The sequence below is a fragment of the Equus asinus genome, chromosome 25 (genome assembly GCF_041296235.1).
Source record: "Equus asinus isolate D_3611 breed Donkey chromosome 25, EquAss-T2T_v2, whole genome shotgun sequence".
Lineage (NCBI taxonomy): Eukaryota > Metazoa > Chordata > Mammalia > Perissodactyla > Equidae > Equus > Equus asinus.
In genome coordinates, this window is record NC_091814.1 from 12325328 (window position 1) to 12351684 (window position 26357).

Here is a 26357-nt window from a genome sequence, read left to right on the forward strand (position 1 = left end):
TGTATTTCACACGTAAGTCTGGTCTATGCAGAGATCTGCCAGCCAGGAGCAATGCTGCTGTCAACCGGAGTAATTGTGGGGAATCCAGCAGTGATTTTGAAATAAAAGATATTCAAGAGTTTCTCTAAACAGCAGCTTGGCAGCCTTGGGGGCCAGGTTGTGATCCTGGATGGATTAGTGGTTGGCCTGAGGTGTAACAACCATTCCTCCAAGTTGTATCTTCCAAGGTGGGAAGTAAGTTCTGGTGTGTTTCTCTAGTGTAGAACATTAGAAATAATATCCTTGGCACATTTGCCTACACCTCTGGTTGCTTTAGACAGCATATCATCAGGTCACTGTTTAACACCGATATGCATGCTGGGCCTTGGGCTGGTTACCTGGTAGCTTCTCACTATGCGGTAGGGATGAGGTAACTGAGCCTCCAGGAAGGAGAGGGCTAGATACCCCAAAAGTGAGAAAGATGTTAGAAGTCATGGCCTTAGAGGTCCAGGGAAAGGCAAGGCTTGTACATAATAATCCATATATTGCTGATAGAAAGCTGTGAGAAGGGCACTTGGGCCTTCCAGGTGGGTGAAGGTCAAAGTCTAGATGAATCAAGAGCCTGTGCCTTCCAATAACACTACCTGCCAGTGCTCAGCCCCCCTCAGCAGTGTCATCTGGCTCCAGAGAGCCATTGCACATGTGAGAGAGGAGAAAAGGCTGAACGAAGCACTGGCAGTTGTGACCCCCAGTCTAGACAGACATAGCAATGTGCAAGGACAGAGCAGAAGAGAAGGAGGCCGGGGGCAGTGAGAGTGTCTGAATCTGTGCAGCACATATCATAAATACATTTTTAAAAATTACCAGCTTATGTTTGTAGGTAGCACTAATGATGAAGCTGTAGGACTGAGGACTTTGCCCATGACTCCCTTCATCTTCAGTGCCAGCAATGAAGAGTTTCTCCCTCATTGAATCTCTGACAAGCTTGACTCTCTCTGACTTTCTAGTTCTCTGATCTCTACACCCAGCTTTAAAGGGTTCAGGTGATTAGGTCAGTCTACCTGGATAATCTCCCCATTTTTTTTTTTTTTGAGGAAGATTAGCCCTGAGCTAACTGCCGCCAATCCTCCTCTTTTTGCTGAGGGAGACTGGCTCTGAGCTAACATCCATGCCCGTCTTCCTCTGCTTTATATGTGGGATGCCTGCCACAGCATGGCATGCCAAGTGGTGCTATGTCCACACCCGGGATCTGAACTGGCGAACCCCGGGCTGCCAAAGCGGAACATGCGCACTTAACCACTACACCACCAGGCCAGCCCTAATCTCCCCATTTTAAGGTCAACTTGATTACATCTGCAAAATCACTTTTGCCATATAATGTAAGATAATTATACAAATAGTAACCACAAAGAAAGTTGGCATGACTATACTAATCCAAGACAAAATAGACAGGAGACTTTAAAACTAAAAATGTTACCAGAGATAAAGATGGATATTTTATAATGATAAAAGGGTTAATCCATCAGGAAGACATAAGCACATTTATATCCAACGGCGTCCCAAAATGCAGGAAGCAAAAACTGATAGAATTGAAAGGAGAAGTAGACAATTCAACAATAAGAGTTGGAGACTTTGCTGCCACACTTTCAATAATGGATAGACCAGCCAGGCAGAAAATCAACAAGGAAATAGAAGAACAGCGTGACCTAACGGACATCTATAGAACACTCCACCCAATGAGAGCAGAATACAGTTTCTCTTAAGTGCACTTAGAACATTCTCAAAGGGCCAGCCCCAGTGGCCTAGTGGTTAAAGTTCAACATGCTCTGCTTTGGCAGCCCAGGTTCGGTTCCCAGGTGAGAAGTGACATCACTCATCTGTTAGTGGCCATGATGTGGCAGCAGCTCACATGAAAAAAAAAAAAAAGAGGAATATTGGCAACAGATGTCTGCTCAGGGTAAATCTTCCTCAGGGGGGGGAAAAAAAAAGAACATTGTCTAGGATAGACCATACACTAAGCCATAAAATAAGCATCAATACACTTAAAAAGACTGAAATCATATAAAATTTTGAGACATCTCACAAACCAATACTATCACACAGTACAGTTTCAGGTCGGCAAGTGGGGTGGGTAGTTTGTCTGGTCCTCCTTCCTTCACTTTGTCATAAATGTTCAGTAGCACATATGGAAGTGGCCATGGTCACATATGTATGTAGGACACTAGCCCAGAAAAGTAGGCAGCTGAAGGGAAGAGATAGATATTCCAAGGAAGTTTTCTTTGTTTCAGGTTCACAAAACCAGGGAGGAATTGATACATAGGAAGTAAGGAGATGTCAGCGGAACACTTTCTCTCTTGCCAGTCTGTGCCTCTTTAAAATCCCAGATTCTATGTCACTAAATCCCATCCCACAGGAATGCTGTGGATCACCACTAACCATCATAAACCTTGATTTTTACCATGCTCTGTCTGGGAATACAACCACAGATCAATGGTTTTGGGTCAACACAAACTATCAATCAATGTTCTATAAAAACTGCTCTGAAAATAAGGAACAGCATTAGTTTATAAGTCATTCGAAATTCAGCAGCCACTGCGTGTACTCGAAGAAATGTACAAAAACTATTTCAATGACTTTGACAAATTGGAAGGAGATCTTGTGGAGCTAGAATGAAATTCATAAGTTGAAATCAAACACAAACACAGGTTCATTTACCTGATAGGCACCAAAGCCAATTACCAAAACATCAGGCTTGTAGCAAGGAAAGAGGTTTATTATTGAATGGCAGCCAGATGAGGAGATGGGAGCTAAAACTCAAATCCACATCCTCAAAGGGAAAAAGATAGAGCTTTTTATCTAGGGTTTGGGGAAGAAGAGGGAGTAGGAAGGTGTTGGGGACTGAAGTTTTTTAAGGGTCCTCTGCATAGGGGCAACTGTCTTTCATAATTCTTCATGGGTCACGTGCAAATTTGGAGGAGTTCTACGTGTTGCATGCAGTGGATTTTTAGTCTGTGAAGTCTAAAGTTTACAATCTGTCATTTCAGCTTCTCAGTGTAGCTGTGTGATAGTTACTCAGGCAGGGGTGGGGGCTGTCAGCAAGCTGCTCTTTTATCAGTGGTTTTCCTGTTGTTCTGCAAAGAGCTCAGAAACTTGGTTACTTTGTTTCCCATGTTAACCTTGTGGGTACCAGGCACAGTTTCACTCTAATCCAGGGAAAGTTTTAACTCATTCATTCTTGGTTACAAAGTGACAAGCACAAAATAATGTATGTAGAGATTAAAACACAGAGCAACCAGCTTGTAGAGAAAGACAGTGGGGCTAGGAAGTGGGAATGTCAAACTTGACTTCAGTCTTAATGAAAAGCCGACATGCTTCCCCGTGAGGGAAAAGAAGCCCACATAACATTGGGTTGCAGCAAGAAGAAAATTGACACAGTCAAGATAGAAATCCTTCTTATAAAGTAATTATTCACACTGAGTAGAGTATTATACTCAGGATTTTTTTTCTTATAATATTAAAAAGTTGTGTAAAAAACAGAGAACAAAAGAAGAATACCAAGACCATCTGAAAGTTTTAAATTTTTCATGAAGAAAAAGTGACTTCATGATAGTCCTTAAGACAATGAAAGAATTTGGGAAGATATTGATTCCATGATGTTTTCTATGGATTTACAGGAATAAACAATGAAAAATATGCTTAAATTTTAGAAAGAGATAGGTCTGTGGTGTCAACACAAGGATACACAAATATTAAGAGTGGCAGCTGCGGGGTGGTCTCCATCAGTGGTGACCTTCAGAAGAGACTAGGTGGCCTGGTGCATCAGCATGGCCTAGACAACTGGAAAGTGAGGCTCCTAAGATTCCATGACACCCCCTACTTCCAATTCTGTTATTGTGACTCCAGACAGTTACCTGGCACACTGGATCCTCCCTCTGGCACTCTTCTCAGAGCCTGAGCTACAGGAAGTGCCTTCAGATCTGAGCTTTGGCATCTTGGGCCTTATTTTTGTGGTTAAGGATTCTTGGAATTGTGGAATGCTGATAAAACTTAGCCCAAAAGTAAGTTATGAACTACATCTGCATTCTTTAGACCTGTTTGAATCCATTTTTTTTCACTTAAAGAAACTTTATTGAGGTATAATTTATGTACTATAAAACTCACCCATTATAATTGTATAGTTCAATGATTTCCCTTTAGTAATTTACCAGGCAGTGCAACTATTACCACAATCCATTCACTTGTTTTTAATTTTTTATTTATTTGGGTTTCTCCTCCTCAGGTTCTGGTTTTACTTCTTCCACCACAAGCCTCAGCATGGCAGTATCTCTCACCTCTTCCTCTAGTCCAAGAACAGAAATGAGCATCCTAGAAACCAATCAGTACTTGCGCTCCCAGCTGGAAGAAAGCAAACAGAACTTCCGAGATCTCACAGAGAAATTCCTTACATCCAAAGCTACTGCTTACTCCCTGGCCAACCGGCTGCAGAAATACAGTAAGCCCTATGCAGTACAGTCACCGAAGTGATAGATAATTGTCCATCTTCCTTCTGAAAAACTAAACACTCTCCAGACTTTATTCTTCTCTCTCCTTCATCAAAATAAATCTCATTCTGACTATACTCCTAGAAAGGTGGAATTGGGTATTTTACCCTCAATTTGCAGAGGGTGGAAACACTGAGGCACAAAGAAGTGAAGTTTGCAGTGAGAGTATAGGGAAGACTAGAGGCTAAAATGTTGTTTCAGGCATTAACTGTCTTTTCTCTCTCAGGAACATGTGTCAGATTCTACAAACATATAATATCATTGTTGGCTTAAGTATCTCAGGATTCAGTTGAAAATTTACTGAGAACCCATTTACAAAGCACAGCGCTAGCTGCACTAGGGGTGAAAAGAGTAATAGTACACCCTATCTGCCTTAAAGGAGCTCAGAACTGTCTGTTCCCAATCGAACCACAGATATCTGCAGATGAGAACATCAATAGCAGACACAGAAGAAAGTCCTGATGCCTGGAGCAAGATTTTTTTTCCACGTAAGTTTAAAGAAGCCACTCCTCACACTCTGGTGAGATTGAGGGTTTTTCCAGGAAAATCGGAGACTCTATAACACCTTTTCTCTCTCTCCTTGAATATGAACTTCGCAGACAGCAAGCAAAGGTCCAGGATCTAGGCTTTGAGACATAGCTGAAATGAGAATGACCTGGCCAGTAGCAGGCCAGGTCAGTGTAGGGGCTGGCCCATCCCTCTACGTGGTCAGCTTTCACATTTGGAAGTCAACTGGACAATCTCAAACCTGTTCATAATCAAGGGGAGGGGTGGAGCTGTAGTGACTGAATGCCACCTCAGCATGGCCTGATGAGTAGTGCCATGTCCCTCCCCAGGATTTGAACTGGCGAAACCCTGGGTCGCCAAAGCAGAGCGCGTGAACTTAACCACTACGCTGCGGGGCCAGCCCCATTAGAGGAGAATTCTGGCTGACAGTGAAGTTGAGTTTGCTTTCAAATGTCTACAGTTGTTTTCCAGTAAATCAAAGGGGGGATGCAATTTGCTATACAACTTACTGACATTGACAAAAAGTAAAAATTAAAGCCTACATATTAAAAAGTGAAAACATGAGCTTTGGGGTGTGGGAATATAAGGGTTTTTTTATATCATTAATTATAATCATAATACAATTGTAGAACAAATTTTTTGAGGCTAGAGAAGAAGGATCTCACCCAAGATCTTAGTGTAGAGATAATACAGTGTAGTGATTAAGAGCAGGTACCCTGGGGCCAGAATTCCTGACTTCAAATCTGAGTTCTTTATCTTCTCTGTGCCTCAGTTTCCTCATCTGTAATGGTAATAAGAATAGTGTCTACCTCTTCAGGTAGTGATGATGATTACATGATGCTAATTCTTGAAAATCTACTAGAACAGTGCCATGGCAAACACTGTGTATTAGTTCTCCCTCTGACCTAACACAGCACCTCTTAGTATGTCTTTCAGACTTTGTTCCCTTCATATACATTTTTACACATTATGTGTTTCACTTAAGATGCTGCAAGGCTTGGTGAAAGTGGCCCAAGATTTGGAGACACACATTAAGCGATGGGAATTCTGACTTTGCCTCTTTCCAGTTGAATCATCTTTAGCAAGTTATTTTATCTGCATATGAGCTTGTCTTTTCTCATCTCTAAAACGAGGAGTAATCAAATGCCATGTAGTTGGCAGAATGAGAAATAAAATGTGGAAATCCCAGTGTTAGAGCCTGGTAATGGGGTTACATTTGTCCTTGGGATGGGCCCTGCTTCGTCCCTTGCAGGCAGTGATCATAGCGACATGTCCAGTAGCACTGATCCAGGCATCTCTGCTTTCTCAGAGTGTGAAGAGTACAAAGACATCATTGAGTCCGTGTTGGAGGAGGAAGTGCAGTTTGAGGAGGGGGAGCTGACAGAGAATATGAGACCAACTGCAAGGTTTGGGTAAGGAGTACCCATGTGGGAAAGTGGGTGAATTACTGTTTGAATTGGGACAGCCCAGGCTGGTAGAATAAAGAGCAAATTTTTGCAAAGAGAAGGGCAGAAATGTACATGGCAGGCACAGAACTAAGCAGAGACAACTGGTGGGCTGAGGGAACTGGATGATGGACTAGATGGGTCTCTGGGCTTCTCCCTTAAATAATATATCAATAAAATGGAGACAGATACCTGGATTGGAATACGAGCCATGTGGCTTCTAGCTGTGTGACCTTGGGCAAATTTACTTAACTTTTCTGCATCTCAGTTACATTGCTACCTCATCTGTAAAATGAAAATACCAACAGTATCTACCTCAGAGGGTTATGAAGATTAAATGCATGATTACAAGTGGTTAGAACCATCTCTGACACATAGGCAGCTCTCCACAAATATTTGCTGTAATTATTATACTTGCTCTTATTTTTTATAGGTGTGGTGGTTGTTATTAATGGACCCAACATCTTCTACTGCAACAGATATTTTCCAAGCTTTCCAAAGTGCCCTTTCGTGATAAAAATTGTTCTCCTCCCCAACTTTGATTTTTTTTCTAAATATCATACTATGTGGCGTATTAACTGGTAGGGCCATCGGGTAGATAGATAATTGAGCAGCTGCTGTCTAAAAAATGAATTATTAATTTGCTGAGGACCAGTACTATCCATTCTTAGAGGGTTTCAAATATAGGGTAGATTGTAGCATTCAAGATGTCTTTTAACCTTTTGTTGAAATGAAATCTAAGAAGCTCAAAAGTGTAAAATCCACTAAAGAAGAGATACTTGATGGAAGGAGGCATGGGTCTGGAGCCCCTGTTTCTCCCTAGTATATGCCTTGACTTCTTCTGACACTTTATAGGAACTCTGTGGAAAAGAATTTGAAAGGCACTCTATAGAATATAGCTTAGTAGGACAATAGGGAAGAAATTAAGGTATCAGATGGGGTAGATGACTATAAATATCTAGTCCAGCTTTAGGATTATGTGGTTGTAAGTATTAACTGAATGCCTACTTGTATGTGTACACTCTATCGGGTACTGTAAGTGGGATGATATGTGGCATTATCTCTAGCCTTACAGAGCTCACATTCCAGATTGGAAGCATGAGAAATATTTGTACAATAATTAGAAAACTGAAATTCTGCATAGAGTGATGGAGTTGTTACTCAGAACTTTATTTATTCTTAAGTGCCTCTATACTGATTATGGCTTATCTTCATGTCATTTAAAAGAATGTTATCCTTCTTGACTCTTTCATTGATTTTTCTTTTCATCCTTTCAATTAACACCAGATGTACCTATCCAACACTTCTGTATCTTTTGCAACTTTCTGCATAATGCTTGATGATGTATACTACATGGAAATGGGATGTGGGCTGAAGTGAGGAAATGAAGGGGCATCTTTTTAAAGCAAAATTAATAAGAAACAAACAAATCCAATGCTGTTTCCTCATTCCCTCTGCCACAGGCAAGTCACACAACTTATGCAAGGATTCAACTTGGGGAATTCCTTAGGGGCATTCTAAGAGGTGTCTCTGCTGATACTCCCATAACCCATCATTCACTACTCTCATGTTTACATTTTACTTTTCTTTCCCACCTTAGGAAATATGATCCCCTAATTCAGGCTCAGGCTCAAGAACTGACCCACTTACGACAGAAGATACAGGAAGGAAAAGGTATCTGTTATCTTTTCACCCAGCACGCAAAGAACACAGTCAAGACTTTTGAGGGCCTCCTCAGAAGCACTGGCATTGCCTCCTCCCAGCGACAGAGATTCTGTGAGCAACTGGCCCAAGGAAGCCAGCTGGCAGAGAACCTTGCCAGTAAACTCACCACTGGTAAGTTGGCTTACAGGCTCTGAAGACCCTTAGCTCCTCCCAAGATCCAATCTTCACTTAAGAGTCCATGCCTCCACGATTCTCACAGTGACCTTTTAGCCAGATGTCTTGCTGTTTTGTGCCAGTCTCTGCCTTCCAATAGAGATGCTATCAGCTAGAAATACCTGGGGGCACTCACCTGGGCCTGAGGCAAGCCCCCACAGACATTTCCCCTTTTGGAGCTAACGTTGTGGCTGGACTGGCCCTTGTGGTTCTTATGATTGCAAGATGCACTTCAGCAGCAACCCTCGGGGAACTTAGGAAAAGACAAGATGTATTATTCACAAATCCTGGAGGGTACATGGCACTCCCAGGGCCACACAGCAAGGTCATAGGTAGAGAGAAAGCATGGGCCTGGGGTTCTGCTGTTATTAGGGTTAAGGGTGAGGTGCGTAGGGTTTTGTGGGTTCACTTTTTATTGGTAAATTTAAAATATAAGAGAGGGAGTTAAAGTGAAGGAAGGAAAATCAAGCGGTCAAACACCAGTTATCTGTGGAACAAAGGAAACTTCAGGGGCAGGGTAGCCTGCCTCTTTATCTAGTTTGTAGCTGGCAATGTGTTTATTTGAGATAGCCGTCTCTGAAGTGGATCCCTCAGCAATCAAAAGTTTAATATCAGGCACTTGGATTACAATTAAAAAAAAAGCCAACTATCAGGTGCTTCTCTGCACTTGCTTTTCACCTCACATTCTGGGGACCATGACAATGTCAGGACTGGCTGGGGTGAGTACATGGAGAAATACACAGGGCTGGAGGTAACATTATTACAACTGCCTCCTTCATCACAGACTTTTGGAGCAGGAGGCAGCAGCCATTGGAATCACTTTTGTTTTTTAAGGATAATTGATGTATAATAAAATGGCCCATTGTGGTGTCAGTTTTGAGTTTTGATGTATACAGTAATGTAAGTACCACCACAAACAAGACATAAGACAGTTCCATCACCCCTAAAAGTTCCCTTGTGCCTCTTTGTAGTCAACTGTTTTCCCCAACCTCAGTCCCTGGCCACCACTGGGTCTTTTTTCTGTCCCTATAGAGTTTCCATCTCCAGAATATATCAGTAGTTTGTCTTTTTTATTGCTGAGTACTATTCCATTACAGGGATGTACCAATTTTGTTATCCGTTCACCCACTGAAGGACATTTGGATCATTTCCAGTTTGGGGCAATTATGAATAATAGCTATAAAGAATCACATACAGGTTTTTGTGTGAAAATCCATTTTCACTTCACTTGGGTACGTATCTAGGAGTGGGATTGCTGGGTTATATGGTAAGTGTATGTTTAACTTATGAGAAACTGCCAAACTGTTTTCCAATGTGGCTATACTATTTCACATTCCCACTTGCAATGGATGAGAGTTCCAATTGCTCCCCAATGCCAGCTCTCTATACTTTCAGGTGGTTGCTCTGTTGATTTTGTCTTTTTAGAAATTTTAATAGATGTGTGGTAGTATATCACTGTGGTTTAATTTGAATTTCCCTAATGAGTAATAATTTTGAGGACACTTCCATGGGCCTATTGACACTACATATATCTTTGGCGAAGTGAGTGTTCAAACATTTTATCCTTTTTAAAGTTGAGCTGTCTGTTTATTGAGTCTTGAGAGTTCTTTATATTTTCTGGATACAAGTCTTTATCAGATATTTGATTTGCAAATATTTTCTCTCACTCGGTGGCTTATCTTTTCACTTTCTTAACAGTTTCTTTCAGAGAGCACGATTTCTTAGATTTGAGGAAGTCCAACTCATGGGTCACACTTTTGTAGTTATATCTAAGAACTCTTGACCTAAAACAAGGTCCTTTGTCTTTCCATATAAAGTTTACAATCTGCTTGTCATTATCTGTAAAAAAAAAAAAAAAAACCACTGCAGGGATGTTGAGTAGCATTGCTTTGAATCTGTTAGAAGTTTGAAGATAATTGGCATTCTTAATAATATTGATCTTTCTAATTAATGATCAGAGTGCCTTTCATCAGGTTGAGAAAGTTCCTTTTTTAAAATTTATTCATAATTGAATGGACAAACCTTCTGTTTTTTGTTTTATGATAGTGACTGCTGACAACAGAAGAAGTTATGCCTCCTAATGCAAACATAAGTAGGCATGGTCTGACCAAGAAATGTTTCCAACTTAACTTGAGGAAGTTTCTTTTTACATCTTATTTGCTGAGACTTTTATTCTGAATAGATGTTGAATTTTGTCAAATGCTTTTTATCTATGGAGATGGTTATAAAATCCTCTGGAAATTATGTTTTTAGCAGGCAATCAATCCCATTAGGTTCAAGCTGCAACTCCTCTCACCTTCTGTGAGCACCAGTTTCAACGTGAGTTCAGTGTTCAATGCCTTTGATGTGTTGTTTGGGTTAGTCCAGCAAGTATATCACTCAGGTTTAGTCTGGGCTACGTGGGTCTATATGGTAATTCAGTTCTCAAATCCTTTGCCATGAATCCTTGGATCTGTTCCACGCCTGTTCAGTTTGGGGATGAGCCCTGGGACGTCTGTCAGTTTAGAGACAATTTTCCACCCTCTCCCTCTCTGGTATTTCTTCCATACTTTCCAATTTCCAAGAATCCCTAATCCAAATTCCTCCATTCAGAAAGATTGAGTTCTCTCAGAGATTTATCCTTTCACACTGTGTTGCAGTTCCACATGACCAGAACTCCTTTAAGAGCAAGGAGGCAAGAAAATTCAGAAAGAAAAAAAAGGGGGACACTCTTCACATTTTTCAGACAAGAAGTCCTTTTTCCTGGTTCCTTTGACCAGAGAGCTAGATTTTCCTTCGTGGTTTTGGTCTCTGCTCAGCCACCTCTTGACATTACATTTCTGCAACTGGGCTGGTCTCTGGGTGGAGTCAGGAGAGAAAAGAAACAAAAAGAAATGAAAAGGGAGGGAAGATTCTTTTCACATTCTCTGGCATGCAGAGGTCCCTTTGTCCAGTCATTTGGTTATAAAGAGGTGGTTTCTCCTGAAGTTTTTGCTCCTCAGAGACTGCAGTGAGTTCTATGTGAGAACAGTAATGGGACACACAACGATGGTCTAGTAACCAGCCTTGAGGCAAAAGTGAAGGTGATAGTTGGAGAGGTCCGGAAGGCAGCTGGGCAAGTACCCTGCAGACTGGGGAACAAAAGAAATTTTAAACTTTTTGCCTTTACTCAGTAGCAGACATCATGGTGATGAGTCACCATACCAAGAACATACTGTCCAGCATTACTCAGAAAAGCCCGCCAGGCTACTTCTCTAAAGACATGACCTGAGCCCTCCTGGAATAATTCTCCCAGAGCACGCTGAGCAAACATGTAGAGTATTGTCTCCAATCATACAGGCTGTCATATTTGTAACTTGTGAAATGAGACCTGCTCAATTTCTGACTAGCTCTTTCTATTTTTGGTTCACAGAAAATCGTAATGATAAGAAGGATGAAGATGGACAGGAACCCCTGGCACCCAGGTAACTCTGAATGATGAAAGGGCCGATAATGGAATGGTGAAATCTAGAGAGGATTCCAGAAGGAGAGATCAAGAGGCCAAAGTTCCCAGACTGAAGAAAAAACAGAAACTGCTGATTGTACCTATTTCATTCATTCATCATACAATGATGCATCCTTTTAAACAATGTGGTCTGTTCTCTTTGTTGTTCTTGTATTGGTTACCATTTCCTAGTAATTCTTCAAGTTCAGTTAAATACAGTCAGTCTGACCTAAAGGTAAACTAGCCAGAGATCCCTAGTTTCTATAGTCTATAGACCTGTGTAGTTAAAAACCAAAGCAAGATGCCTATCTGGTTTCTGCACAGTTGTCCTGAGGTATGTTGGCAGATGTATCATAGCCAGAAAGTTATCTTGAAAAACAAATTCAACCCATATCAAATATCTAGAGAGAGAGGTCTAAAAGCTGCAAGAGCCCTAAGAGGTTACATTGTTTCAGGAGCCAGTATTCAATGGACTACTTCATATAATATTAAATAAAATTTGTCCACAGCATTTTTAAGCCAGTATTATATCCTGTGTATCCTGAGTGTCATAGGCATATTTTAGAGGAGTAATCCAGTCTACGTCCTCATCCACATGTTATGAGGTCAGTAGACTGAGCAGCTGCTGCTCTCTCTTCTACCCCAACTCTAGACACACTATAACCCCAGTCAGAAGTGGATTGTCATATTTTCTCTCTGATATTATGGCCCCTTTGGTTTCTGGAGCCTCTTCAATGAGCTTCAGATCAGGACCAACTGTGAAGCTGTGGTTCCAGATTGCCTTAGTTTAATCTCCTGTTTTGCCTACCTGAAATCTCCCTGCTCCCCGCCCCCAGGCTCAGCAGGGGCCTTCAGGAGGAAGAAGTGAGTGAAGTCCCGGAGGACTCACTAGATGAACGGTACTTGACTCACTCCAGTCACCATGACTCCCAGCAGCCTCCCAGCAGCAATGCCTTACAGTCTGGTGCACAAGAACCCAGTTCTGCTGTGCACATAGCCAGTGAGTACTCCCATTGCAAAGAGAATAAAACTCCAACAACCAGAAAACTGGAGAATAAAGCTCCAGTAGCTTCTACATGCTCACCACTTCTGTCTAGGCTGAGTGACATCATCTCTGCAGGTAGGCCCTAAAGATTAAACTTGAAAAAGTGATTAGACTGGACACAGTTGTGGGACCAAGTTTCAAGTACAGATCCCTGGTGGGTCAGGTAATTTACTCAGTCACTCTGGCCCACACTGGCGTATGCAAGCTGGTCAACTCCAGGAAAGCCAGAGTGGAGATGGTGAAGGGATCATGGCAGACTCTCTGCCACCACTTCAGCATATGCACAGAATCTATGTAATAGGCCTCCTTCTTTAAGATGAAGCATCTTAGCTTTCCTGAAATGTTCTTGCTAATTACAGTTCCTAAACAGTGTCCCTTAAGCTTTTCTAGCTGTCCAAGAATATGGGCAGTCTTGCAGTTATCATGGTTCCTCTGTTCAAGGTCCAGTCTCCATCTCCCCTCAGGTGGCTTGCCTCCACATAAGCTTCCATTTTGGTACCAGAACATGAGGGGGTTTTCCTAAAGACAAGGCTCTGATCTTGGCAACCCTTGAGTAAACGGCCAGGGTTTCCATATTTTGTGTAGGACCAAAGTTTTGGGTTTTTAAAAAAATGTTTGTGGGTTTAGTCTCAGTGCTGTAATCTAACCTAAACCAACAGCCAGCATATCTACTAGGGAAAAGGTTAAATCTACAAGCAATGGCACTAGCATGCTCCTTTCCAAAGCATGCCCCTCCCCCTGAAACTAGCCAAAATATCAAAGCAAACCAAAATACCTTCAGATTGGCAAAAATATTTACAAACCTGCAAAATATCTTAAGCCTATCCCCCATACTCTAGACTTAATATTTACTGAGTTCTTGCTGAATGCAATGCCCACCTCAGTAGACATCCCTGTATGAGATCTGTTAGGTGTCAGTGAAGAAAGATCATCTGAGATTCTTTTTACCTTCTTATGCTTATGTTGCTTTTGCTTTCAAGGACCCTCCTGAATAGGACTGCCCTCAGACTCATGGAACCACTTTGCCTGATGGCTCAGAGAGCTGGAAGGAACTGGGAGTTTTTGTCAATCCCACAGCACCCAATGACCCTACTTGTAAAGCCTTTACACATGATTGACACAGGTGCAGGCATATAAAAGCCAAGCTGCTTGACTTGAGGGGGCCTTTGTGATGAATCAGCTTGAGGGGAAAAGGGAATTCAGAGGCAAACTTTATAAAGGCCCAAGTAGATAAACAGAAGGAAATCTTTGCTTGGAAGTCCAATTGAGAAAGAATAATTTACCTGAGACTGTAAGAAGTCAGATTAAAATCTGTAGGTCCAATGGGAAAGAAGCCCATGGTGGGAGAGCTAGAGAGAAACAAAAAGAACCATGGGAAATGGGGCAGGTTTACTAAGTAGCTTTAAAATATGCTGTCGTATTATAAGAACTGATAAAGTTTTGCCGGACGCAAATGCCTGGACTCCACATCTAGAGATTCTGATTTAAATGGTTTCACATGTGTTTGGGGCATTAGTAGCTTTTAAAAGCTCCCAAGTGGTTCAAATATATGGCTAGAGATGAGAAGCACCATCAATCTACTAAGATCTTGGGTCACCAATATAGAAGTATCCCAAATGTGTGGCTTCTTCATAGGAAAGGCTGAATACCAGCCATTGATGTAATTTGCATTCTTCTCTCAACCATCTTGTTTGTATAGCATGGGGAAAAAAAGAATAGAAAAAGAGGTAGATGGATGGATTGGACCCATAACCTGTCTATGTAGGGTAGACTTTCTCCAACTTTTTTGACCACAAGACACAGTAAGAAACATACAATTCCCTGTGACCTGGTGTTATGTTAAAAAAAAAAAAAAAAAAAGGCCTTACATGTAATGGGTCCTACCTAGTGTTTTCCTTTCTGATTCTTCAAATAAACCTGTAGTATACAGTCCACCATATTGATTTCACAACCCACTAATGGTTCAGAATCGCAATTTGAAAAATTTCCCTTGTGATTAGCCTCTTCATTAAGCAAACTTCCAAAAGAGAGTGTCAGAGGGAAAACTTTTCCTCTATCCACTTATGTTTGAATGATCCAGGGTCTTTGAATTAACTGATAATAAAGAGGAGAAATGACAAAGTTTATTTACACATGCAAGTGGGAGTTGCTTACTCAGAGAGTAAAGAATAACTTCCTGAAAACCCAGAGATTAAGGTTTATACACCAACTTAACAAAGGGGGTCAGGTTTAGGGCTTCAGTGGAAAAGTATGGAAAATTTTATTAGGCTTTTTGATGTTATTGGTAATGGACAGTCTGTCTCCACAGCAGCTGAATTCGCAGGAAACTCCCTTTGAAGGGAAGTTCATGGCACCTGTATTTTTGGGAGGCTCTGCTTTAGTCAAACAAGGGAAGGGCAAATAAGATTACAAATGTTTTAGCTTTTAAAATAATCTTTATGCCAAATCTGTGATACCTTCAAGAACTTTTAGATCTTACTCTCCTCAAGAGAATACAACAGCAACAAAATCTAAAATCTTAAGGAAGAGATTTTATATTTATACTTGCCTTCTCTACACAGGAGTGAAATACTGAAAAAAATCTTTCTGTAAGAAGCAATTTGGAAAGAATTAGGTGATGGGAAACACCTAGGAATGAGAAATTAGTACTCTTTCAATTTTTACTCAGGAACTCTGTTAGTTGATCTATTGGAAATATTCCTAGAAATGTCCCTAAGTGGAAATGTGATGTGGAATTAACTGTACAGCAGGTTGGTCTCCGCAGGGTATAAATGAATCAGACCAAGGTTTAACTCTTTGCTCTTTATTTGCTCATTTCCTTTTTTCTCTTTCTGATGATTCCTTTCTCTCTTCCTAATCTCTTTAGAAGAACATTTACGAGACTTTCTGTAAAGTCTTATTCCTGCCCCAGCCACGGTACCCAACAGCCTCCAGAGCCTGTTGGCTTCCTCCAGGTTGGAGCCTTTCCTCTCCCTTTTTTCAACTCTGTGATGTAGTAAAAAGGCTTGAGGCCTGGATTCTAGTCCCAGGTTTTTCATTTACAGGTCACGTGGCTTTAACTAGTACTTAGCTTCTTGACACCACTGTTTCCTCATGGCCAAATATAGAACTGTACTAGGATAGTAAATAGGTTCTGGTGCCAATACTAGAGGGGAGGGCATTTCCCACACCAACAAGCAATTCTTGTAATACCAGCTAGGTGTCCTACAGTTCAACTCAATTCTGACACTATCTACCCAGAGATGGCATCAGATTCTACTGGTTAAGGGCTCAGTCCTACAAGACTGCACCCTCACCACTGCTCCCACCACTTCAGAGGCCAGTCATGAGTCCCAAGTTGTTACCTGTACTTCTGACAAACTGGTTATAAATCAGAGGTTCCTAAGACCCCTTCCTTGGGTTTGATTAATTTGCTAGAGCGGCTCACAGAACTCAGAGAAATACTTTACTTACTAGATTACCAGTTTATTATAAAAGGATACAACTCAAGAACAGTCAGACAGAAGAAATGCGTAGAGCAGGGCACGGGTAAAGGACATGAAGCTTCCATGCTCTCTCAGAGCACACCACTCTCCCAGCACCTGCACATGTTCATCAGCCTGGAAGCTCTCTGAACCCCATCATTTTGGGTTTTTATGGAAGCTTTATTATACAAGCATGATTGATTAAATCATTGGCCATTGGGGATTGAACTCAGAGTCCAGCCTCTCTCCCCTCCCTGGAGGTCAGGGCTTGGGACTGGAAGTTCCAATCCTCTAATCACATGTTTGGCTCTCCTGGCAACTAGCTCCCATCTTTAGGTGTTTTCCAAAAGTCACCTCATTGACATAACAAAAGACATTTTATCAACTTAGGAAATTCCAAGGGTTTTAGGAGCTCTGTGCCAGAAACTGGATGAAGACCAAATATATATATCGATATATATTTTTTTCTTCTTCTTCTCCCCAAAGCCCCCCAGTACACAGTTGTATATTCTAGTTGTAGGTCTGTCTGGATCTGCTATGTGGGACGCCACCTCAGCATGGCCTGATGAGCTGTGCTAGGTCCACTTCCAGGATCTGAACTGGCAAAACCCTGGGCCACCAAAGCGGAGTGTGCGAACCTAACCACTGGGCCATGGGGCTGGCCCCCAAATATATAGTTTTTACTACACATCACAATGTCACAGATGGTGTCTGAGGACCTTGATGGTTTTCACATTCTAGGGCTCTTCCTTTGGCATCCTTCCCATTTAAAAGGAATAGGACATGGATTTAGGTGTGAGATTTCCATGCAAAATATCCTTTTTCCTAGATCAGACTGTTTCTGAATGTGCATGTTTGAAGCTAAGCACATCTCTACCGGGAGGTGTGAAACGCCTTCATTTTTCTCCAGAAGAGTAGAATGGAGGGCAAACTGATACTGAGGAGGAGGTGGTAGGGATCTGGCTAACCTACCTGCAGCAACTTTGAGTAGGACTATCAGCATTATGAGGTGGTGGGGCCCTATTGTCCACACCACAAGGTAGATGGTGTGGACACCCTCTAATCTGCTAGTATGACTATCTCTTTCCAGACTGTAGATTACCACCAGAATTTATCCACTTAGCTTCATTCAGGTTCTATGTAGCCTCTTTGCTCACTTAGCTCTCACTCCAGGCTCAGTCAGGTATCAGCAGAACCTGATAGGAAATTCTCATTTAGTTTAGTTTTTTCTTTCTGTTTCAGGTAACAACTATTTCTAGAATTATGAAAAGTTCTTGTCTAATTTCAACAAAGCTTAGACACCAACAGTTGCCCAATTGATGAGAAAAACTAAAACAACGAAACCAATGAAAGTCTAAATCTCAAAGCAAGAGGGCTCCATCTCTGAGAATCAGATTTCACAGCTGGTCTAGATTTGTTCTCCAAACGGATAGTTTGATGGCAGAAATCATAGCCCATCAGCCTGCAAATGTGATACTACCTAAGGGACCCCAATACTTAGATTCTCGGATCTTGAGAGGCCCCATCCCTTCCCCCCCGCCCAATCCTGTGGATCACTGGAGTCAGCAGCAGCTGGAAGAAAAAGGCAAGGACTTGGGTCAAGAATAAGTCAGCGTAATGTTGCTGCAGACTATTCATCAGCTCTTCAGCACATATCCATCTTCCTTGAAGAAAGAGGTTTAGAAATCTCTGAAAATAGAGTTTACTTTGTATACATTCTGTTGCCTATCATTTTTTGGTACAAATCAAAATTATAAAGCTTTCATTGTCCAGCTAAAAGCAGGAAACTCAAACATAATATGGCCACTACATTTATACCCCAAGAGTGATAGCGCCCAGGTTGGGGGTGCATCACTTCATTCCAAAATTAAATGTTATTACATAGAAAAACTACATCATGTGTCACACTCTAGGAACCAAGATAACTTAAGCAAAAAATTCTGCCCCAACAGTTAGGCGTCTGTAAGCAGAACAGTAGTCTCATACATGTCCACCTATGGGAGATCCAAGGAAACAATGATAGAATCTCTGCCAGAGAAGGATCCTGGGAGTTTGGGGTTCACTCCTCTACTTCCTATACAGGTCTAGCAAAAGTTCCACCCTAGAGGTCTCTGTTTAGGATCCACAGTGAGAGATAATATGCCTGGGTGGAACTGGTAGGTTTAAAATAACTCCAGTCTCATTTGGACTTTTTTTTTTTTTCCTGAAAATAAGTTCTTGTACCCATTGACTTGTCTTTTGCAATCAAATATAAAAGCAGGACATCCTATTCAGAAGCTTTGAAACTTATAAAGTAGCTTCCAACTTACCAGGTTTCCAGGCTAGATGGCTGATTCAGGTAAGAAGGACAAGTCCTGGGTGGTAGGAAGGGATCCTTTAGATGGGTTTGTACAGCAGGCTAGTAACAAATGTTTTTGTGCTAGTGGGTTTTATTGAGGACTGTCATACCCTCCTGCAAGGGGGACACTCATAGCCAATTTTTAGTCCAGGACTCAGCTAGCTCTTCATCATCCTCTGATTTTACAATCATTTCCCCCGACAATCACTTACTTTGAGAAATTTCAAGCCCACAGAAAAGTTAAAAGAACAATACAATGAACACCTCTATTCTGTCCATTTCAATTCATCAATTAACATTTATTTGCTCCTTTTCTCTGTCTACACACACCCATACATGTTCATATTGCTTTAGCAAATGCAGACAAAAAGCCCACTTCACCCCTAAATATTTCAGTACGTATTTCCTGATATTAAGGTCATTATCCTATATAATCATAATACAATTATCAAATCTAAGGACATTAACATTAATTCAATAATATTATCCAATATTTGCTCCAGATATAAATTTTCCCATTATTTAAAAACCGTATGTATATATATCATATGTTAAATGCATCTATATCATATATATACGAGAGAGAGATTAAGGATTAAGAGTGTGTATTGTGATACTGATATTTCTCCACGTTTCAATTAAAGTTCCTAAATTGCACTTTAGTCCTTAGTACCTGGAACTCTCTCCTGATTTCTTTGTTTTTGTAGTTTCTGATGGCATTACATTTTTGAAGAAGACAGGCTAGTTATCTTGTTTGATATCCTACATTCTGGTAAACTAGACATTTTTGGAAAGAACAGCACATATGTATGTGTGCTTCCTACTGCATTCTGTCAGAAAGCAAGTTGTCCAAGAACAAAGAAACAAAATATTTTTATGTCAAAAATATTAAAGGAAACGCAGCATCTGCCAGCAAGTTTAGCACTCTGCGTTGTGGCTGAAGTAACCTCAGCTCCAATCCAAACCCCCAGTGTCTGGCGTATCTCCACAGGCACTGATCCGCCTTCTGGTTTGCTCTTAATCCTGGCACTGACCGCAACCCTTATCTGCAGCCAGTTTACCACCAGTGCACTACTGTTAGAAGAGAAGGAAAACCCACATTAAACTGGCATTGAGCCAGGTCATTGGGTACCTTGGACATGCCGCGTATCTGAGTGTGTGCAGAAACTATTCCAAAATGTGAAATGCATCCTCTCAATGAGCCTTGTCTGTAGCTTTCACTAATGAAATGGTGCCTTCATAGCTGTTTTTCTGGTTGAGATATTTAAAATATTAGTGGGGCTTCAGGGAGAAACGAGGATGAGCTTAGTGTGTTTAAAATAAAATCTACACTCCTTGCCATAATCTACACAGGTATATATCCATCCCCCATCCCCCATGTGTATGCTAACAGTAATTCAGAGTAAAATGCAGAAATCTTAACTAGACAGGTTATTAAATTTTGACAAAACAACCACAACTCAGATCGTTATAGAAAATTTCCATCATCCCAAGAAGGTCTTTAGAGCTGCTTTCCAGGCAATCTATGCCCACCCTTCCCCTGGTTTGGTTAATCTCTATTCTGATGTCTAATAGATTAGTGTTGCCTCTTCTTGAAATTCACAAAAGGAGTGTACATTTTTTTGCATCTGGCTTTTTTTCTCTCCTGTTTTTAAAATATATCCATACTGTTACGTGTATCAGTAATTAATTTGGGTGTTATTGACAAGTGTTATTCCAGTATGTGAATACATCACAGTTGATGGAAAATTAGGCTATTTCCAATTTGGGCTATTGTGAAGAAGGCTGTATACATATTCCTGTACAAGTCTGTCTGTGGACATTCATTTCCCTGGAGTATACAACAAGTATTGGAATTGCTGTGTCATGGGGTAGGTGCAAGTTGAACTTAATTAAAAACTGTCAGTTTTGTAAAATGGTAGCAATGAGCAGTATAATTACTCCACATCTTGTCAGAATTTAGTATTCTTTGTCTTAAATTTATCTATTCTGGTGGGTATGTAATGGTATCTCATCACCATTTTAATTTGTGTTTTCATAGTGATTAATGATGTTGAACATATTTTCTTATGGCTTTTTGCTATTTAGAAAGATTACAGAGCTAAGGGGCTTGGGAGAAGGAGTTTCAGAGAAACAAAGGGGAAGTCCGTGTTTCTTTCACTCCAGACAAGGCCTTGGGCAACCAGACTTCTGGGTGTCAGTGGCAGCTGGAGGATGGTTATCTGGTGGTTGTGACTTCCTTAAAGGCATTCTTTTTCTTATGCAAAACAAGCTAAAAAGTCCTTGTGACCCTTGAGTCACCCCTCAGGCTAAACAAGAAAACAGCAAATTAACAAGATTGATTTCTTTTCATCTGTGTCTGTGTTTGGGAACAAGGTTGAAGAGTAATCATGTTCTTATTGAATATTTACAGTAACCCTCAAGAAACCAGCTTCACAACCATAGGCAATTATAAGGCTTTACCAGGCAGGCCTCATGGGGGAAAGCTACCCTCCAACACAGACTTGGTGAGCAGCCAGTGCATTCATTGATCTCTGGAGGTAGTTGCAATTAAGGACTAAGGCTCTCCCTCCACCCTACACCCTACTAGGGCCAGCCATGCTCCAATAAATATCCTCATTCCTAGCTCAGAGGCTAGAAGTGGGAGGGAGAGGTTCGGTGGAGACACTGCTCAGGTGCCTTTGTGAAAATGATCTTATCAGGGGCCCTCAAAGATACTTTTCTTTACTCTGACTCTGTAGTTAGTACTTTTCTACTCCTAACCCTTACACCTACCCCCTAGCCCTTGGGAGCCTTTTGTTCAGGGCTCCCTTGGCAGTCAAATGATCCTCCCATCTGCACTGATACATCTGACCCCTGCTTGGTGCTGTTCCATGGGGAAAAATGGAACACCAAAGGAGCTGACACCTACTCTGTTTAGCCTCTTGCTTGTACTGTAGCAGTAAGTGAATAAAGGCTTGCTTGTCACTTTCAGTTTGGCTTGTCTTTTCTTTCTCTGACACACCTCCTGCGCTGCCCTCAGCTGTCAGTGTACTACCATGAATTTGTTGATGTCTGTATTAGTTTGCTAGGGCTGCCTAACAAAACACCACAGACTGGGTGGCTTAAACAATAAGAAATTTATTTTCTCACAGTTCTGGGGGCTGGAAGTCCGAGATCAAGGTGTCAGCAGGTTTGGTTTCTCCTGAGACCTCTCTCCTTGACTTGCAGATGGCAACCTTTTCTCTGTGTCCTCATTTGGCCTTTTCTCTGTGCAGGGAGTATCCTTGGTGTCTCCTTCAATATGTCCTAATCTCTTATTCTTATAAGGTGTTGACGAAAATAATCCATAACCAATCTATAAATGAAAATTTGGGAGAGTTTATTCTGAGCTAAAATGTGAGGACCATGGCCCAGGGCCTTTCTTCCCAAAGGAAGAAAGGGCACCAAAGAAGTAGGGTGTACAGAGTGGTTATATACCCCCAAAGAGGATGTATCACATATGACTGAAATGTCCTTTTACAATAGTCGCGGGACTGCTCTGTCGGCACAGCGATTGATGGACACAGTAGGTGGGTTGCTGTCTTGGTGAACACAGCAGGGTGGCAGGTCTGTTGTCTCAAGCTGGGTGGTCACAGGTGAGCTGGGTGGTCAAAGGTGAGCACAGCAATCAGTTCCTAGACTAAGAAAAGATGCTTATCCTTAAGGAAATGCCAATGTAGGGGGAAGTTGCACCTTTATCTTAAGGCCATTTGTTCTTGCCATAGTAAATGTTTAAAGCAGATATACAACGCGTACTCAATGGCCACGGTCAGGCCCTTTTGGAAAAAACAAAGTCAGGCCGAATTAGGTTTACACCAAATGGCTTCCTCTTATACTCCAATATACACTATTGCTTGCCATTTCTATTTGTCAAAGGACACCAGTCAGATTGGATTAAAGCCCAACCTAATAGCCTCATTTTAACTTAATTACCTTTTAAAGGTCCTATCTCCAAGAACAGGTACTATATTCTAAGGTATTGGGAGTTAGGGTTTCAACACATGAATTGGAGGGGTTGGGCGGGAGGGGGATGCGGGGCCACACAGTTCATTCCGTAACAATGCCTCTAAGAAAAAGTTGATGGATGGGTACTGACTTGATCTGTAACTGGAGCTCCTTGGGATGCTAATCCATCACAGTAACCAACATGTTACCATTAAAATTTTCTTAAAGATTTGGCTGATTTTACTTTACTTTCATGTACTGCAGACTTCTTCTAATTCCACCAGTTCATAAGAGATGAAAACAGTCATAGTTTCTTCTTTCCTAGAATGGGCTTATCACTTCCTGGAATTCAGTTCATTTTAATTTCTTTGCATTCTGGTGATTTTTAGCTTATCTAGATTGTTCTCAAGGTTAGGGAGGGATTGACACTCTCTCGTAAACTTTTATACCCTAATTAGAAATGAATGTCCCTCTAGTGATTTTTTAAAGCAATGCTCTACCTATAGACCCCTAGTGGAGTACTTTCTAGGAACTTCAAAGAAATCTTGTCCTTTAATTGAACTTTTTGGTTGGTAATTGTATTGTGGAGCAATTCTTCTGAGTAAATATGCTCATACTCTCAGAATCAGTGTTCTCTATGTGAGAAAAGTGAAAAATGTTAGAGTATCAGATAGATGTATAGAAAGTTTGTTGTGCTGGCAAAAGTATGAAGAAAAAGGGTCTCTCACTGAGTTGAAAAAACACATTGGAATGTAAATTGGTCCACCTCCTACTGAAGTCAAACTAAGAAAATGTAGAGAGAAGCCTTCAAATTCCAGCAAAGTTGGAGTAACAGAAACCAGGCTCACCCTCTCACCTGAAAACAAAACGAAAAAAGAAATCGATAATATGCATGAAATTATATTTTTCAAGACCTTGGAAATCAGGCAATAAAGGATAGCAACCTCTGAGAGGTGGGGAACAAACAAGGTGAGTCCTATGGTTACTCCAGCTCACACCATCAGGTGCAGAATTGTTTCCAGGCTAGGCACAAGGAAGGGATCTGAGGCAGATGAAGAGGTTGCATTGAGGAGATGAAGCTGACTGTCTGAGGAGAAACAACGAGAGTTCACAGGACAAAAATCCAGTGAGGAGAGAGCTGAGGCAGAGAGAGAATCTGGGGGCAAGTAGAGATTCCATCTTCAGTATTCATCAGAGAACTGATCAGCAAGCTCATGCTTGTGAAGAAAACTACCTGAGGCCAGGGAAAGAAACATCTGAAAAGATCATGGAACAGGGCCTGGTACTCAGAGCAAGAAACAGTGTTTTCCTGCTCCCACCAGCCAGACTGGAACTATTCATAACCTCAGAGCTTCAGTAGTAAGAAATAATCAGCCCTAGAATGAGCACTGCTCCTGAACCACCTGAAAAAATCATAAAGGCAAGATCCAAAAGGATCAAACAGTTTATAAGTCATTCAACTGTACCCCAGAATGAAACTCAAGAAGATTTAAATCAAAATAGCAGATACCTAAGAAGGAAAACCTTCTGAATGTCTGGCATCCAATCAAAGAATGCCAGGCATGTAAAGAGGCAGGAAAACATGACCTATAATGAGAAGAATAAGCAATCCATCAAAACGGAACCAGAACTGACACGATGTTAAAATCATCACACAGGATTTTAAGACAGTTCCTATGACTTATTACATATGTCCAAAGAATTAAGTAGAAACATGGAACACATACAAATGGCCAGAATCAAACTTTAGAGATGAAAACTGGAATGTCTGAGATGATAAACTCACCAGATGGAATTAACAGCAGAGTGGACATCACAGAAAAAAAGATTAGGGAACAAAAAGCCATGAACTTTGAAAATATCCAAAATGAAACTCATGATCAAAAAAAATTCTTTTAATGAACATAGCATCAGTGACTGGTAGGGTAACTTTAAAACGCCTAATATAGGAGTAACTAGAGTCCCTGAGAAGACAGGGGGAGAATTTTTTGAAGACCATTTTTGAAGACCCAATGGCAGAAAAATTTCCAATCCTAGTGAAAATTATAAACCCACTGATCCAAGGAGCCAAATGAACCCCAAGCACAAGAAACATGAAGAAAACCACACCTAGTCACATCACAATCAAATTGCTCAAATCAGTTGAAAAAGAAAACATCTCCAAAGCAGTCAGAGTAAAAAGACTTGGGACATACAGAAGACAAAAATAAAAATTATATCAGATTTCTCATCAGAAGCAGTGCAAGTGAGAAGACAGTACAGCACTATCTTTAAATGACTGAGGGGAAAAAAAATCAAATGTGGAATTTTATGCCTCCTCTCCCAAAAAGGTCTTTCAAAAATGAAGGTGAATAATGACATTTACAGACATACAAACGCTGAAAACTTCATCAACAGTAGATCTACACTACAAGAAATGTTGAAGGAGTCCTCCAAGAAGGTCACTGATACCAGATGGAAATCTGGATGTACACAAAGAGATGAAGGACAAGAGAAACAGTATCTGTATAGGAAAATACATGACTTTTTCTTAGTAGCTAAAGCTCTTTAAATACATGCAGCAGATTAAACAAAAATAACAATGGATCGTAGGGTTTATAACACATGTTAAGTAAAATGGAGGACAACAATAGCCTAAAAACAAGCAGGGGAGAAAACTGAAGAGGTATGGTATCACTTGAAGGCAGACTGTGGTAAGTTGCAGATGTGCGCTGTAAATGCTAAGGCAGTCACTGAAATAACAGAGTTACAGTGAATAAGCCAATGAACGAGAGAAATTGGAATTGTATACAAAACCATGTAAACACTATGACAGCAATTGCTCTTCCAGGACCCTACCCCAGAGAAATACTACTATAAGCGGTCAAAGGTATATGTACAAGAATGATGATCACAGCACTACTTGTAATATTAAAAGCATAGAACCAAATTAATTTTAAAAATATATGGAAAGGGTACAAAGAAACAATGGGAGAAACTCTTGTCAAAAGTAAGATAGAGGATAATTACGATGTTTCTGCTTTTTCATACATTTCTTGATTCTGAAGCATAAACCTAGGTATGTTTTCAATGGCTCTCCTGGGAGGATCTGAGATCTGAAACTATCTCACTCAGGATCCTCCTGTGGTGCACAGACACAGAGGACAGGAGGGTAACGCAAGCGAGGTCTCTCCCTCTCCCTACCTGTAGGTGACAGGATTGCAGGGTAAATACTTCTAAACTGCAAAAAGCTACAACTGTAAGTAGTCGCGAACCACCAGCTATTCAGTTAACAGTCTAACGCACCAGCCAGTTGTGCCACGAAGACACACGGGAGCCTTTGCTATCTCAACAGAGTGCTAACACTCATTCAACGCCAGGCCGAGCCACCCGCCCTTGCAGGACAGCAGTGCCGGCTCCAGAGCCTCGGAAAACCCGACACGCGGAGTCGGCGCAGCGTGTTGATCGCCTTTGAGACCCGCGCGTTGAGTGCTTCCGGAGGCAGAAGGGCAGCCAAGCGGCCTCGCCCCGCCTTGCTCCACACCCGCCTCAGATGCCAGCACTACGGAGACGCCTGGGGCCGCGACCCCCCGGGCCTGGGCCGAGTGGGGCCCAAGGGAAGCTGAACGCCTGATGGGCTCCGGTGACGGGCGGCTCGTCCAGTTTGCTCCGCCTTCACCCGACCACCTGCGCCGCCGGCGCTCCCCTCACTCCACTCGGCTCGGCTGCGGTCGGTGACAGGGAGTTGGGGT

At 41.5% G+C, this 26357-nt stretch overlaps 1 protein-coding gene across 1 annotated transcript; it reads left to right on the top strand.

The window, feature by feature from the left end:
• Positions 1–4335: 4335 nt before the first annotated feature.
• Positions 4336–26231, top strand: NBPF10 (NBPF member 10). Its single transcript, XM_014836143.3, has 6 exons — positions 4336–4471; positions 6337–6439; positions 8073–8308; positions 11742–11793; positions 12650–12813; positions 26008–26231. Exons 1-6 carry the CDS (start codon positions 4336–4338, stop codon positions 26229–26231), a joined length of 915 nt encoding a protein of 304 aa, XP_014691629.2.
• The last annotated feature ends 126 nt before the right edge of the window (positions 26232–26357 follow it).

Bases quoted from the DNA above. Each gene is read 5' to 3' on its own strand.
- NBPF10 (XM_014836143.3), top strand. From the start codon at position 4,336: ATGAGCATCCTAGAAACCAATCAGTACTTGCGCTCCCAGCTGGAAGAA. The intron at 4,472-6,336 runs GTAAGCCCTATG...CTGCTTTCTCAG, and splicing joins CAACCGGCTGCAGAAATACA to AGTGTGAAGAGTACAAAGAC. The intron at 6,440-8,072 runs GTAAGGAGTACC...TTCCCACCTTAG, and splicing joins AGACCAACTGCAAGGTTTGG to GAAATATGATCCCCTAATTC.